The sequence below is a fragment of the Lepidochelys kempii genome, chromosome 6 (genome assembly GCF_965140285.1).
Source record: "Lepidochelys kempii isolate rLepKem1 chromosome 6, rLepKem1.hap1, whole genome shotgun sequence".
Classification (NCBI taxonomy): Eukaryota; Metazoa; Chordata; order Testudines; family Cheloniidae; genus Lepidochelys; species Lepidochelys kempii.
In genome coordinates this window covers 114340653-114356681 of record NC_136385.1, presented here as the reverse complement: position 1 = coordinate 114356681, position 16029 = coordinate 114340653, and the positions used below count along the sequence as shown (strand labels likewise).

The window sequence follows — 16029 nt, the reverse complement described above, 5'->3', positions numbered from 1 at the left end:
ACAGCTTAATAAACAGTAGACATCGAAAATTAGTATGACTCCCTAGTTATATGCATCTTTAAAAGGATTAGTATATTGTTGTTACCTCTTTGTATTAGACTCCCTTCCGAATATATAAACATGAACGTATGTTCAAAGTTTTGTATTTCTGTGAAGCATTTTGTGACCCTATTAATGATGCTATATAATATATACAGTACCTATTGCATGCTTGGACTGCAGGACTGAAATATATTTAAATAGATTTAAGCTAACAGAGTTTGCTGTATTTGCAGTTCTCTGGAAGAAAATTATATTGGAAAAAAAAGAAACATTTCCCGTGTTTGCTCAGTGCGTGGGCTGTCATTTAGAGAGTTGGAACTTTATCTTATAGCAGATCTCCTTATCTTTGCCTGTCTAAAATCCTCTACTGACCATTGTTTGCTTCCTTTGGGAAATTAAGTAATGGACGGTTGGAAGACATTTTGCAACAGCAGGAAGCATGCTCCTAGCAGCAGGAAACAAATGCTTGCGGAAGCTTCACAGATGTGTTGGAATGAATGTTTAGTCTGAAATTGTTTTTGGTGTACGTTTGATGTTTGACTTAGTAGCTTCAAAAGCAGTGTGCCCTATTCCTATTTTTAAGACAAATTTGTGTAGGCACAAATTATAGTAGGTTTTTCTGGGAGTAGTGTTGTATATTTTAATTACATTTTACTATCATGTGTGATTTTATTTATTTAGAAAAGATGTATAGGCAAGAAAACCATCCAAAGTTGATAGTGAAGTTTGGGTTTCTTTAAAGTCAAGTTTTGTTGTTTGTTTGTTTTGCCGTTATCCACCTATTAAAAAAAATTCCTCTAAAATTAGAATACATGTTCTCCTTGTTTTGGCAGGAACAACGTTTACGTTATCTGAAGCAGCAAGAACGCCGTCAGCAGCAGTCTATTTCTGAGAGTGAAAAGCTTCAAAAACTTAAAGAACGGGTGGAGACCCAGGAATCAAAGCTGAAAAAAATACGTGCCATGAGAGGACAAGTGGACTACAGCAAGATAATGAATGGCAATCTGTGTATGTGGATATTTCAGATCTATTTCCATTGTTAATTTCACTGATGTTTTGTACCGTAACTTGCAAATATTAGTATAGCAACAGGATATTGAATTGGGTATCTGTTCTATTTTTAGAAAGGGTCTTTCACAAGTGAATTAATTAAATAATAGATTTTAGTAAATATGTTCAGCTTTTTGCAAATTATGTTAGCATGTTATAAGCATAAGTTTGTATGCTATGTTAAATTGATGGAAAAGTATCTGTATATAGGACTACAGTTTCCAATAACTGTATGTTTAGAACCATGAAAACACACAAGACAGTTGTACTGGTATTTCATTTGGTTGTTGTGGTGTGTTTTTTTTGTAAATCATAGCTACTGAAATTGAGCATATCAGTGCCATGTTCCAGGAGAAGCAGCAGGAGTTACAAGCAGCAGTGTTAAAAGTGGATCAGTTAACTCAGCAATTGGAGGACTTAAGGAAAGGGAAATTGAATGGATTCCAGTCTTATAATGGACAGATGACCGGACCTGCTGCTGTAGAATTAAAAAAGTTGTACCAAGAACTACAGGTAAACCTTTAACTGAGACATTTTTCACAATATCTATAGATTAACAAAAATAATACTTACTTCCCCCACCTAGTGTTGCAACTCATGTTGTACTTGGTTTTGGGAAACCCCATTAACCAGTATGATAGAATGTGTGTGTTATTTTTGTAAGGGCACATTAACTGAATAAACTTCAGGTAAGGGAACTTCATTAATTTTCAAAACCACTTTTTTATCACCACTTTGTTATAATTTGTAAATAATATAATAACCTGTATAAATGATTTGAAGAGGATTACTCAGCAGTGAAGAGAATGGATATGCAAAAATTGAACTCTGCATGTAAAACTAGTGCTTGTTTCGGTTTTCCTTTTTTCTAAAATTTATGATCTCAGACTAATTTCAGATCTTAATCGTTTCTCTTTTGTGCGGTAGTAGGTATAGCAAACCTTGTGTAAGCTTCTTTCATAGCTAGAAAGTATGATTAAGCAGTGAAAATATCCATTGTAAAATGCAGTATGAAAACATAATAGTGAATATATGATATAGTTAAAATGTGTAGGGGCTAAATAACAAGCCCGTCCTGATTATATTTTAACAGAATCACCAGAAGTAAAATATAAACTGCAAATACAAGAAAAATTTGCAATTACTCTCTACCTTATTTCTCTAAGTATACCTTTATAGCTATAGTGTAGCTCTTACTAATTTAGAAGTTAAAGTATTTTGTTTACATTGCTATGGTTTCTGGTTTATATGTATGAAATTACAAATATTTAACTACATGCCATTTTGCCAGAATTTCATCGATTTTATAATTTGCTTATCGTGTTTTGTGGTTGAGTTGTGAGCTCTACCATGTATTAGTTTAAAAATGTGAAATACAAGTAATGCTTTTCAACAAGTCTCACTTTCTTGACATGCATGTATTTCTTTTATCCTTAGGTTCTGAACCTTTGAGTATAGATTGACGTGATTTTTTTTTTTTTAAATGGGGACATTCTCTTGTATGATGATTTCATGTAATTGGGATATGCTCTTTAACAATCACTAAAATATAATAAGAAAAGGAAAGGAGTACTTGTGGCACCTTAGAGACTAACCAATTTATTTGAGCATAAGCTTTCGTGAGCTACAGCTCACTTCATCGGATGCATACTGTGGAAACTGCAGAAGACATTATATACACAGAGACCATGATTTGTGATTTGTGCTGGAAATGGCCCACCTTGATTATCATACACATTGTAAAGAGAGTGGTCACTTTGGATGGGCTATTACCAGCAGGAGAGTGAGTTTGTGTGTGTGTGTGTGGGGGGGGGGGGGCGGCGTGAGAGAACCTGGATTTGTGCTGGAAATGGCCCAACTTGGTTATCATACACATTGTAAGGAGAGTGATCACTTTAGATAAGCTATTACCAGCAGGAGAGTGGGGTGGGAGGAGGTATTGTTTCATGGTCTCTGTGTATATAATGTCTTCTGCAGTTTCCACAGTATGCATCCGATGAAGTGAGCTATAGCTCACGAAAGCTTATGCTCAAATAAATTGGTTAGTCTCTAAGGTGCCACAAGTACTCCTTTTCTTTTTGCGAATACAGACTAACACAGCTGTTACTCTGAAACCTAAAATATAATATAATTTTTTTCTCTGAAGTGGAGGGAAACTTCATTTAAAGTATGATACCAGGTTGCACAATTTGAAGCTTAATCTAATCTTTCTTTCATTTTTATTTAATTGAAAAAGAAGTAGCTTTTTTCCCCCATCACTTACACTAGGTGCATCTCTATCTCTGGAGCAATTCTAAGTGCAAAGATGCTTAACAGATTGCTGCGGTCTGTATTGTTGCTCGTTGTCAGTTTGACCCCCAACATATTTATCAAGATTTAAATTTGCCTCATGTAAAATCTTTGCATGTAAAATCAACATGGGAAGTGGAGAACTGGGACAAACTATCAGAATTATTGAAGGTGCCAAAGAGAGCCAATGGGGAGACAAGAAAAATAATTATGAAGGACGCAATGATTTATTTTAAACTGTAGAGGTAACCCACCCCCTTAACCTTTAGAAGCCTTCAAATGAAGGTTTCACCTTAATTCCCACATAGAAAGGAAAATCAGTGTCTAGCCTATGCACCAGCATTTCAGTTAGAATCCCATTCATGTATCAAGAGGTTTCATTTGGAATTGGAAGCAGAATCAGTAGCATAGCTTCTGTTGTTGAAACTGACATTTTCTTTAAATATATATATATATATATATATATTTTTTTTTACCATCCAGGTAGTTAAAAATTGACTGACTTTAAGAAGGTTTAAAAAGATGAGCTTACTGTGACATTTTATATATGATTTGGTTTTTATCTCATCAGTGTTCCTTTATGAAACATGTTTATGCTTAGATGCTTGGAGTTGCCATAAATTAGATGATTCATCATATGCTCATGAATGTACAATTGCTTCCTATGATATATTTTCTTATTATTCTAAAGAATTGTCTTTCAATGCAAATGTTACAGGCTATGTAGAACTGTAGACTTAGAGCCAAGAACTTAATCTACATTACTTCATGTCTTTGGATATCTTATAAAATACTTTTTCACCTGCTGTCAAATTATCTACTTTAATTATAACAATTGCATTTTTAAAGATTCGTAATAGGCTTAACCAGGAGCAGAACTCCAAGCTTCAGCAGCAGAAAGAACTTTTAAACAAACGTAACATGGAGGTGGCTATGATGGACAAGCGTATAAATGAGCTGCGTGAGCGACTATACAAGAAAAAAGTTGAGGCACGTCAAAAAGAAAACATTCCTGTAAGATAAACTATTAAAAGGGCCACATTTTAGTGGTTTCAACAACCTAAGAGTCATAAAATGTAACTTTTTTTTCTCCAGCTGAAAAACCACAATTACAAAAACACTTCTTTTGAAAATAGTAACCTTTAGAAATCCAGAATTTTGTCATTCTTTCCACTGACATTAGGAAAAGCTTAGATTGCAGTGTGTTTCCTTTTATTTTTATGTTGGGAACTAGGATATTGTTTAAAAATTGCAACAGTAACAATATTTCAGAAATGAGGGCTTAATTTTTGGCTTTCCATCATGGCATTTGTTAGGTTTGGATAATTGGTAAAATATTTGTTCCCAAATATGAAAATCACCACCTCCAAGGATGGAGCAGAAAGGTGACTTTTATTTAAGTGGTTTGATGATCTGCCCGTAGTTCAATAACCTGGACAACCAGTGCTTAATTTGTGCCAGGGCTTGCAAGGCTGAGCCCTGGCACTTCTAGGCTTGGCAGTTCGTAGCCCTGTCACCTCTGGGCTTGCTGTATCAGTTATAAATGTAAAAAAATTGCTTGAGCCCCGGCACCTCTTTTGTTACAAATTAAGCACGGTGGTCAACTGCATGCTGGATACTGTATGTAGGGTGACCAGAAATCCCAATATTAGGGGCTTTGTCTTATGTAGGCAACTATTACCCCCTTCAACCCCAAATCGATTTTTCACACTTGCTGTCTGGTCACCCTAACTGTACATTTGTTTTCTGATGGTATGTACCTCTGGATGACCAGGTAAAGGCCCAGATGGAGGGGGCCATTACAGTTAGATTCACTTTTGGTTTTCAGTGCCCTATTAGGGCCCCAACCTTATAATGTCTGGAGGTGAAGCAAGCCCTTAAACAGAAGGAAAATATTTTTCTTGTGGAAAATATAGCTGTGGTTGAGAACTCTGTATAGTTTCAGGTGGACGAAGTCTGTTTTGTGGAGTAGAAATCTGCTTTTCCGGTTCAAATTTGATTAACAAATTTGAGGTGACTTGTCTACAGTGCATAATTTTAGATTGTTCAACTATACTTTTTCTTAACACACTAGAAATACCTAGATAAATAGACATTTACATAATTTTTGATTTGTCTATTTTAGTTAAATCGTATTAATGGAACATCATCGCCCCAATCATCTCTGAGTGCTTCAGGAAGAGTAGCAGCAGTGGGGCCTTACATCCAAGTTCCTAGTGCTGGCAGTTATGCTGTACCAGTAGACCCAGTGAAACCACAGTCTCTCACCATCGCTTCCACTGCGACTCATGGGAGATCAAAATCTGGTAAGTATTTAAGTGTAATGGTTATTAAAATATTTGGGGTAGGAGGAGGCAAAGGAGTGGTCCTTGGAGATTGCATGTCTTGACAATCTTCTCTGGTCAAAGTGAGCTAGGCTTCTCAGTGCTGTTCTGTGAATTGGGCATATTAGTCATTCAAGACAGATCTGAGATATTTTTGTCTCTTCTCACTCATTCTTCCTAAGAGGCTGAGTGTATGTTGTCTCCATGGCTTTTCCAGTCTTTTACATGGCTAATGAACTGAATAGGGCACCTACAAAAGAGGAAGTGCAATTGTCAGAAATATGACCATGAATAATTCTGCTCTATGAGTGTTTGCTTCTAAATAATGGATTTTAAATCCGTTTGTATTTTAAAATCCAGTATGTAACTCCAATTTAATCTGTAAATATAATACAACTAATTTTTGCAGCGTTTTGTTTTCATCTGTTTAAAAAAGTATTCTGCTTTGTCTTAATTTTTTTTAATTTAAGCAGTATTTAATTGGGCAAAATACACTACTTCGCAAAAAATGAAGTTGTAATAGATTTCTATTCTCAGGTCTGTTTCCCCAGAAAGAGGAGAGCTTGCCAAAATAAGTTTGAAAATGGTTGGTTGGTTCTGGCTCTGGGGTGTGTCTGTCTTGTGCTACTTCTGCAGTGGAATGTCCTTTAGTATTCCAACTGCCAGCTCCTTCCTGACTGCGGCTAATGAAGGAGCTTCTCTGCAGTCATACCTATAATATGTTCTTCAACACTATAGCCTCCAGGTATCCCATAATTAACAATTCTGTCCATATTGTAATACTCCTTCTCATATGGGGCCTGGTGTAGGAAATCTATGCCATGGGTGCTTGAGCCTATTGGCTCACATTCTCCTAGAACTCTCTGCACTGGCAGTTTGTCTTAGTAAAGTCAAAACTCTGAAGAATGGGTTGGTAACAAAGACTTAAGACTGAGAAATGCACCAATCCATGTACTGTGGTCACCTTTCAAGTGAGATCCAAAAATGGGTGGGAGGAGACATTTGAGCCAATCATCTGTAATAGCTAGGCAGTACTGCACCTATGTTTTAGAGTAACAGCCATGTTAGTCTCTATTCACAAAAAGAAAAGGAGTACTTGTGACACCTTAGAGACTAACCAATTTATTTGAGCATAAGCTTTTGTGAGCTACAGCTCGCTTCATCGGATGCATCGATGAAGTGAGCTGTAGCTCACGAAAGCTTATGCTCAAATAAATTGGTTAGCCTCTAAGGCGCCACAAGTACTCCTTTTCTTTTCACCTATGTTTTGATGGTTGGAATTGAATACCCACTCAAAGCTTGGACCTTGCTCCCTGGGTTGGGAGTTGAACCAGTCCATAGGACATACCCTAAGGACTTGCTTTTGGATGAATGCAAACTATGTTTAGATGGATTGGACATAAACCTTGCTCTTCAGCTGTAGTATTAGAGTGATCTATGAATATCCTTTTGTGATATCAAGGGTGTTAAGGTATTTTGTTTTTCCTACTATATCTAGTAGCTCATTCCAACCTGGGCATAGGTTTGACATCAAATATGGACACTTTGTTCACTTTCTGGAAGTTGGTACAAAATCTTCTAGACTCTTCCTCACTTAATCAATGATGGGGTGTGCATATCCTGTCCTTGAGGAAAATTTAAATCAGATATTTATGGTGATTTAAATGTGGAATGAAATGACAGATTAGCAACTCCTTTGTGTTGGCTTCTATTTTGTTGCATGTAAGTCTCTCTTATCATGTGGAAAGGGTCAATTCATAAGTTGCAGTTTATATGCAAACACCATTTTGGTATTTGTAAATCTCACTGTATTTTTTGGATAATTGCATATGTACTTCTAAAGCTGCTGTATTCTACCAGAGGGGTTATTCTGCATTAGACCTTTTCAGACTGTAAAAGAGAGATTGTTCTCTCTGAGACTTTGTAGTGTAGACTGGTTCTTACAATTACAATCATAAACATGTAAAGTATTTAAAGCAAATTTTTCAAAAGAGCTGTATATGAAAATATTGTCTGTCCAGTGCTAGGAAAAAAAAATGAAATTTGAGATTTTTTTATTTCAAGTGTCGTGTTTGTTTCCGCATTTCTGAGTTTTCCTGTTCTAATTTCTGCATTGCCATTGTATTGTAATTTTTCCACCACTTTTTTTCTTTCTTTTTTTGTGTGACTGAATCTGCCTGTCCTGTAGAGACAGATTATGGGTGTGTGAAAAAATCTCCAGGAACCTGGAAGATTTCTGATTTAGACATAATAGTGGATCCTATTCTGTCACCTCCCACTTCCTCTCTTCAGTCTGCTGTTCAAAGTGTCATCCTCCTGGCACCTACTCTGTCTGACACCCTGCACTGTGAGTGTGTAGATGATAGCTGGCTAGCTAAGAATGCCAGTTTTTAATATGGTGATCTGAGCTCATGCATACAGATGCATATTAAACAGCAATTTTAGAAATTGTGCTGTGTCCTGGTATGCAGTAGATACACTATTGTAATGTAAACTTTCTAGGAGGCTAAATTGGGGATTAAAAGGAAATAAATGGATTTGGGGCTAATTCATCCCTTGAGTATTGCCAGATGAGTTTGCCCCATTGAGTGTTTAGGTCTAAAAAGATACTGAAAGAATAGTTATAAAAACTTACTAGAAACTTTGTATTGGTCATCAACCTATAAATTAGGGTGGATTCACAAAGTTGGGGAGACTTGGCATATGTAGGCTTACTTTGGAGATAGGATTATGTGTGAGGCTATGAGGGTTTATATAGTCTGCTGTGCTGGGAATTGGGAGATCTGATTTCTGGTCCTGGGTGAAATCTCAGCCCCATTGAAGTCAATGGCAAACTCCCATTGACTTCAGTGGGACTAGGATTTCACCCTTGCTTTTGCAATTCACTTTCTACATGACTGTGGGTAAATAAAATGGAATAAGTATTATCTCCTGTTTATCAAGTGGTCTGAAATCTATGAATACAAAGTTCTATAAAAGGCCCAAATATAATAGTAATAGTGAAATCAAGAATCTTCAGATTGTTGGTTTACAGTATATGGTTACTGTTAGAATATACTAGTAAAATGACCAAATTAGATGAAATTGTGTGTGTGTGTGAGAGAGAGAGAGAGAAGCTGGGCAATAGCATTAGCGGGAGTGGCTCAGAGATACTGAAGGGAAGTTGGATTTTTGGGGGTTCATGGGCAGAAGATGAAGGCAACAGAAGTGTTGGGAGTGCTGGAGGAGGGACTAGCTAAGGGAAGCTGGGTTTGTGGGAGCGTCTGGGTAGGGAAAGATGGGGGAAGCTCAGAGGCTGAGGGAAGATGGAGGCCTGGGTGGAGGGGAAGGATTTGAAGATGGCTGGGGTTACAAAGGGTGTTGGGGGCAGCTGGATAGTTAGACTTTTAGGAGGATCCAGGGGGATAACTTGATAGTTTGGAGGAAGCAGGGGACTGCTGGGTTGGTGGAGGTGTCTTGGGGAAAGATGTAGCTGGAAGTGGCTTGTGATACCTAAGGGAATTATGGGCAACTGGGTGGGGTGACTGAGGGCTGGGTAGGAGCAGGGGGTAGCAGGGACCTGTCAGGGGAGCAGGTCAGCTTGGTGAATGGTGGAGTCCAAGTTAGGAGACTGGCTGGTTGCTGAATAGGGGAGCCTAGGGCCAGAACTGCATCTTCTCACCTTCTGACCTTGCCTTTGCCTCCGCTTGCTGCTGCTGCTGCTGTTGCTGCCCAAGGTTTGGCAACTTTAGTTGGATGAATTCCTGGAGGTTTCGTCACATATCTTTAATTAAAGATTAATCTTTAATTCCTGGAGACTCCAGTACAAACCTGGAAGGTCGGCAACCCTCACTGCCACTGTCAGGGTTTGCTTGTTCCTAACAGCTGGTCCTTCTCTGGTCAGATGCACCAGAGGGAGCTGCAGACAGCAGCAGCTTAGCACCTCTCCACAGCAGCTTCTAGCGGCCAGAGCTGTAATTGTAGGCTGTTACTGCAGTTTAGCTGAATGTGTGACACGCAGTTTAGGTGGTAATGTGAGAGGCAGTCTCCATGCGTGTCTAGCTCTTTGAGCATTCTTTTTAAACCTATGTGCATGTATATTTATAAGAGTGAAATATGTTTTATGATGTCTTGCTATTTCTTACCCCTTAAATAAGTTTAGTGCTTCCTTCTTTTCATTCTTACCTACTAAATCTAAATCTAAACTACTAAATCTAAATCTTCATTCCTTTGTTTAGTGTAAATAGGATATAGGAACTGCTGGAATTGAACTATGAACTGTAACCATAATAAACATGCTAGAATTAAAAAACATCTTAGGTATATCGTATAGTAAATATTAATCCAATGCACTGTTCACATTTAGAAAAATTACCCTTACTTAGAGGCACGTATTTTTTACTTTTGTCTTTTTTTGGTCTTACTCTTGTCACTTAGATGATGATAATAAAAACAAGGTGCACAGTTTATGGACAGTGTCAGATCTTGATGTCGGCCCTGACTACAGCACTTCCTGGCATTCTACAAACTCTGAAAAGCAGTTTCTGGACTGTATGTTACACAAAGTGCTTTGGGCAAAAAAATCTACAATGGTCTTAACTGTATTAAATTAACAATCAGAAAAGCATTCTTATCCCAACATAATTATCTCTCAGAATTCAACCAAGATTGACTTGAAATTAAAATGTTGTTATAACTTCTTAGTGTGGAACATTTAGAAAAGGTAATTTAAAAGATAATTACTAGGGCAGCTCACTTGCAGAGAGTGTAACTTGCAAATGAGTAAAGGATAGAAAATAGATCACAATCATGTGGGCTAGGATAAAGACAGATTCACGAGCTGATTAAACTCTGAATGTGGGCTGGCATGGTGGAAATATGGGTTGCTGAACTGTCTCCAGAGTCTAACTTCTTTAGAAATTGGATGTTAAATAAAAGTGGCTCAGGTTCATAAGCCCTAAGATGAGTGGTGTAAACTGCGTTGTATCTATCACACCCTTATGTGGCCTATTTGTGGGGTAGCAGTCAAATAGTTTTTGAAAAAAACTGTACAAGATAGAGTATGGTAACAAATCTGGAAATGGAAAAAAGGATCAGTGAGAGGCCTAGATAAAATTTCTCTGTAAAGTTGAGATGAAGTGGAAGGCTTTGTCACTAAGTATTGCTGACCTTCATTTGGTCTTCTCTCAGTGAGGTTCCAGGAATCCCAATAAATTCCCTTTTCTCCACATAAGACTTGGCATTTCAGTTACCGTCCTCTGGTAAAGTAAGGCTGTATGTGCCTCTTTCACAAGCCATCAATACTACTATTAAATTGTTTTGCTGTGGTCACTATAGAACAGTGGGAGAACGAAAACAACCGTATCCACTTCATAGAGCAAGAGTGAGTCTAGCAACTGAAATATGATCTTTTAAACAGGAGAACAAAGCACTAATTCAAAACTGTTTTACAGTGTAACAGCATAGGTCTAACTTTCAGATAGTTTTAAAACTTTTATCCTAGTTGGGAAAATAGAAAGTGAATTGTTTCCTCCAGTTACTAAAATTGTACACTAAAGCATTAAGGACTCAGTCAAGTTCTAGCTACTTCAATTTACATGCAATTGTGCATAATATTTTTGCATGCAATGAATAAATATGCCTGTGGCTTGAAATTTTCAACTGATTTAAGATGAATTTCTGAAAAATTAAATCTTTAACAGGGAGACACTATTACAATTACTGAAGGTAGTGGGAAGAGGAGAGACATTAATGTACACTTTGGGAGATTTTTGTTTTCTGGAATTAATGTAGCTACAACAGGTCTTGACTTACAACTGACTGCATATCAATGACTCTGGGCCAAATTGTGTTCAGTTCTACAGGTGCAAATTTGGAAAAACTCCACTGAAGTAATGCAGTTACTCATGATATACATTGGTATAATTGATACGTTGCAGAATTTAGCCTTGTATCCTGGTAGTTCACCAAAAATTATCAAATATTGAATGCTAATGGCATATTTCTATGTATAGATGAACTTTTTTTAAAAAAAGTTTAATTTTGGAATATAACTGAAATTGCAGTTAGTACCCAAATATTCACTATCTGTCATTAGAGCTGATTTTAATACAATTAATTTGCATGTCAAAGGGTAACGAATAGCTTGTTGTTCCTGGTTGTTAAGCTTTTATTCTGCTCTTCTGGATCAGACACTAACATTAATGAGAGCTTATCTGATTTTTGGCATCATATTAATCCCATTGTGATTAAACTAATCTGAATAATGGATTCCACTTCAAATGTTTTGTTTGTTTACAGTGATCGACATTGGTAACCATAAATATCACATTTTCCCTCTATTTCAAGCTAATGATGGAAACTGGCCAACGCTTAAACAGAGTTCAACCCCTGTGGTAAAACCACCTCAAATCTCCAATGCAGACTGGAAGGAATCAAGCATGGATACTGCTTTAAAACAAGGAACTGTATCCAGTCAACCTTTGCCATCTTCAGTATTAGGAAGTACTGATAAGCTGGTGGGTTTCGTATGTGGTGCTCTTTTGTTTTGCAGCATATAAAAACCACTAAACTCATAATGTCTACCAAAATTGTGTAGTATTTTTATAAATCTTTTTTGCTAAAACTTTTGACTATGGCTTTGGCCTCTCTAGCAGGGTTTGCCTCAGGTCTCTGCTCATCTCAATTTTTCCCTTCCATTTATCAAAAATGCCGCTAATAAAATCCTCTTCATCTCCCTTCTTCAAATTCTTTCACGGTCTTCCTGTCTCTTATCACATCAAGTTTCAACTCCTGTCCCTCACCTTCAGGGTCCTGTGTATTGTCATTCATGTACATCTCTGCTTTCACTTTTTCCGACTCTCCCCCTCAAGCCCTTTCCTACTCCTAATTCTCTCCCTTTACATGTTTTGTCTCCTCCCTTCTCAGTTTCACACCTTTCATGTTGCCACTTGCTGCTGCTTGGCATAACTTCCCATTTTTCCACTAATCACCCTCCCTCTTCTTTTCCTTCAAAATCCTTTTTAAAAAAATAATCTTCAAATCCATCATACACTGAGCCTGCCAGTGTTGTCTTTTTTGTGTCCTCTGGTGTTTGCACCATTGCCCAGTGGTTTGTATTTTTCTTAGACTGTAAGCTCTGACAAGTGACGACCTTGTCTTAATTTCTTTTCTTGAAGTGCCATGTAGATTTACTGCACTTTATTACCAAATGGATTTTGGGGTCAAACTTGCAAACTTAGGTGCCTAAAGATATGCGCTTAAGTTTGAAAATTGAGCCCTTGATGATGCAAATATTGTTTTGATTCATATTTACATATTGCAATTGGAGATATCTTACAATGGGCTTGTAAGATGTGTGCATACTCTTTCGCTCTCTGATACATATTGGTTCTCTTGATCTTTGAGTCTTCTGTGGAAAATTCTCTTGAAAGCATAATGTCTAATACAATTTTATAAAACATGCTTTATAATTGTGTGTATATATGTAAATACATATAATTTATTCCTTGTCCTTCAGGACTATGAATCTGACTAGTTAAGATGTGCATGTTTTTGCTCGTGGTTATTTTTATTTTATTTGTGAGATGGTGCAGTCTGCCCAGTTTTTCATACAATACTTGTATTGTTCTTATTTAGGGCCTTGATATGGGGAAAGTGCCACCTACTATCCCTGGTGTAAGTAAGCAGTTGCCTCAAAACTATGGAACCTATCCAAGCTCTGTTCCTTTAGGAACAGGTTCTACAAATTCACTGGAAAGGCGGAAGGATGGCAGCCTACCAAGACCTGGCTCCAGTATAACAAATCGGCAAAGACCTATTCCATTACCACCATCGAGCAATATACATCAGCCTAGTTCCTCACAACAGATACAACAGAGAATTTCTGTACCTCCTAGCCCTTCTTATCAACCTTCTGGTCCCTCCTTATTTCCTGGCGGAGATGGCAGGCCTGAGCTCCCTTTAACTGTGGCTATCAGGCCTTTTCTAGCTGATAAAGGATCAAGGCCTCAGTCTCCAAGAAAAGGACCTCAAACAGTGAACTCCAGTTCCATCTACTCAATGTATCTTCAGCAAGCAACACCACCAAAGAACTATCAACAGGCTGTATACAATACCCTAAATAAATCAGTAAAAGCAGGTAGAATATATATATTTATTGCCTTTCCCTTTAAAATAGGCTACTATTACCTCAGACCTACTCAGTAGACTTGCTTTTTGATCTGTTTGTAATAAATAATAATTTAATTGAGATTAATGTAAATACAGTTACCTTAAAAGCATTATTTTGTTTGAATAGCTTGTCTAAATTTAGAGGAAAGGAGGAGGATTTTGCTTTTTCTTATTCAAACAGTATGGCACCACAATTTAATTTAACCCCATTTGTAGTTTTTGAGGTGGCAAATAGGCATGTGCTGTGAGACATCTTTATTTTAAAACATACTAACTAACTATTGGAACAATATGGATTATATTAGATGTAATACATTGTATTCCAGATACTTTTACAGAGATTGATTAAAAAAATAGTCTCTGGCAGGGTTTTCTTTACAACAATCCTTCTCTTACCATTTGTCAATGAATAGTTTATAACTATCAGAAGTATCTCCATCGCTAACAGATGAGTATTGATATCCTAGTTTGATCAGCCAACTGGGTGATAGGTTATGACATAACCTAGCTATTGACATATTTTTCTTCTATATTGATTTATGAACAAACAGCAGCATGCGCATCCAGCAGCTTATTGCATGACCTTTTTGATATAAATTCAGAACAGTCCCTCACTTTCATTTTCTCTTCTTCAGTTTATGGAAAACCTGTTCTACAGTCTGGTTCAACTTCTCCATCACCTTTACCATTCCTTCATGGATCTTTGCCCGCCCACACATCACAGCCACAATCTCAGCCTCAGATTGAGTTCACTGAAAAAGATCAAGAGCTGGAAAACATTCCACCATCAGGTGAAAATAGCAATGTGGAAAACATTCCTCGCCCTCTCAGTCCTACTAAGCTTACACCTATTGTGCATTCACCCCTACGATATCAAAGTGATGCTGATCTTGAAGCTCTTAGAAGAAAATTAGCCAATGCTCCTAGGCCATTAAAGAAGCGTAGCTCTATCACTGAACCTGAAGGGCCCAGTGGACCAAATATACAGAAGCTGTTATATCAGCGCTTTAATACACTTGCTGGAGGAATAGAAAGTGCTCCTTTTTATCAACCAAGCAACCCACAGGACTTTATAGGCAACTTAGCAGATGTTGATAATGGAAACACTAGCACCAATGGCAATGTTGAAGAACCTATTTCTGTGCAACCCACGGTTGCTCTTCCTGATGAACCTCCTCCTTCATCAGATGCCAATGATAATGAATTACCTTCTCCTGCCACTGAGGAACTGATTAGCACTGAAACCACTAACCAAACCTCTGAGACAACTGAAGACAATAATAACAATCCTGCTGTAGTCCCTTCCACTGAACAGTCACCCAGTCCCATACCTGAGGTCAGCTCCCCAATAGAAGATGAAGTTCCTGTGCCACCAGCTGTTCCTCCTCCACTTCCTCCAGTAAGTGATGGCAGAAATACAGTTATATTGCGTATTACTCTTGGCCTTTGGAAGTTGCTATACAGTCAATTATTCCTGCAGTGACTGGAAGACAATGGGATTATGCTAAATAATCTAAATAGCCTAAGGTTTATGGTATCAAAGGAATAAAGGGAAAATGAACATAGCACCATGGAAGATTCCTATGGATAGGTTGACAAAAATGCTGTTTCTGTACTAATATTACTTCATATGCAACTCTGGCTAGATAGTAAGGAAATGATGCACATACTTTGTAGATGATCCTGCATGTTCAGGGTCCTGTGTATCATCTTTCTGAAGAACTTTATCTGAAATTACCCCTTGCCAAGAACTGAATTCCAGAATCAGACTTAAATTTAAAAAATGCTTTCAGACCTCAGGGTTGCAAAGATAACTGTAAACATGAACCTGAGTAGAAACTGCTGCGCTGATGCTTTTCTAGTTCTGCAGGCAGTCTGAAAAAACAGCTCTGGGTGGTGTGAACTACCCATATTCCCCTCAATGGGAAATTACCTCGACACCCTAAAAATGACAACATAAATGTTAACATTGCTGATTTATTTTAGCAGAAACATCCATCTAATGTGCTTATCCCACAATCCAAATTACCCTCCATGTTTCCCCAGGTGCCACGGCCCCCAACTGCCCCCCTTCCAGCTGCCAAAACCTCCAGTTTCAGCTTGGCACGTCTACAACACTATTTGTCTTGTCAAAATCTGCACTATGTAGAGAATTGAAAATGTGGGGACAGCA

The 16029-nt window shown here is 37.6% G+C and overlaps 1 protein-coding gene across 9 annotated transcripts in view; it reads left to right on the top strand.

The window, feature by feature from the left end:
* The window catches only part of PPP1R13B (protein phosphatase 1 regulatory subunit 13B), a 139283-nt gene that overhangs the window by 109929 nt on the left and 13325 nt on the right, over window positions 1-16029 (top strand). For 4 of the 9 annotated variants that reach the window (XM_073349755.2, XM_073349756.2, XM_073349765.1 and 1 more), the window contains 9 exons: window positions 876-1050; window positions 1409-1605; window positions 4231-4395; window positions 5507-5687; window positions 7894-8052; window positions 10122-10235; window positions 12033-12202; window positions 13323-13824; window positions 14492-15255. In XM_073349755.2, coding sequence (XP_073205856.1) covers window positions 876-1050; window positions 1409-1605; window positions 4231-4395; window positions 5507-5687; window positions 7894-8052; window positions 10122-10235; window positions 12033-12202; window positions 13323-13824; window positions 14492-15255 — 2427 coding nt within the window. Of the gene's footprint in view, window positions 1-875; window positions 1051-1408; window positions 1606-4230; window positions 4396-5506; window positions 5688-7893; window positions 8053-10121; window positions 10236-11984; window positions 12203-13322; window positions 13825-14491; window positions 15256-16029 lie in introns of all 9 variants that reach the window. The other 5 variants (XM_073349758.2, XM_073349760.2, XM_073349763.2 and 2 more) reach the window with 5 other exon arrangements.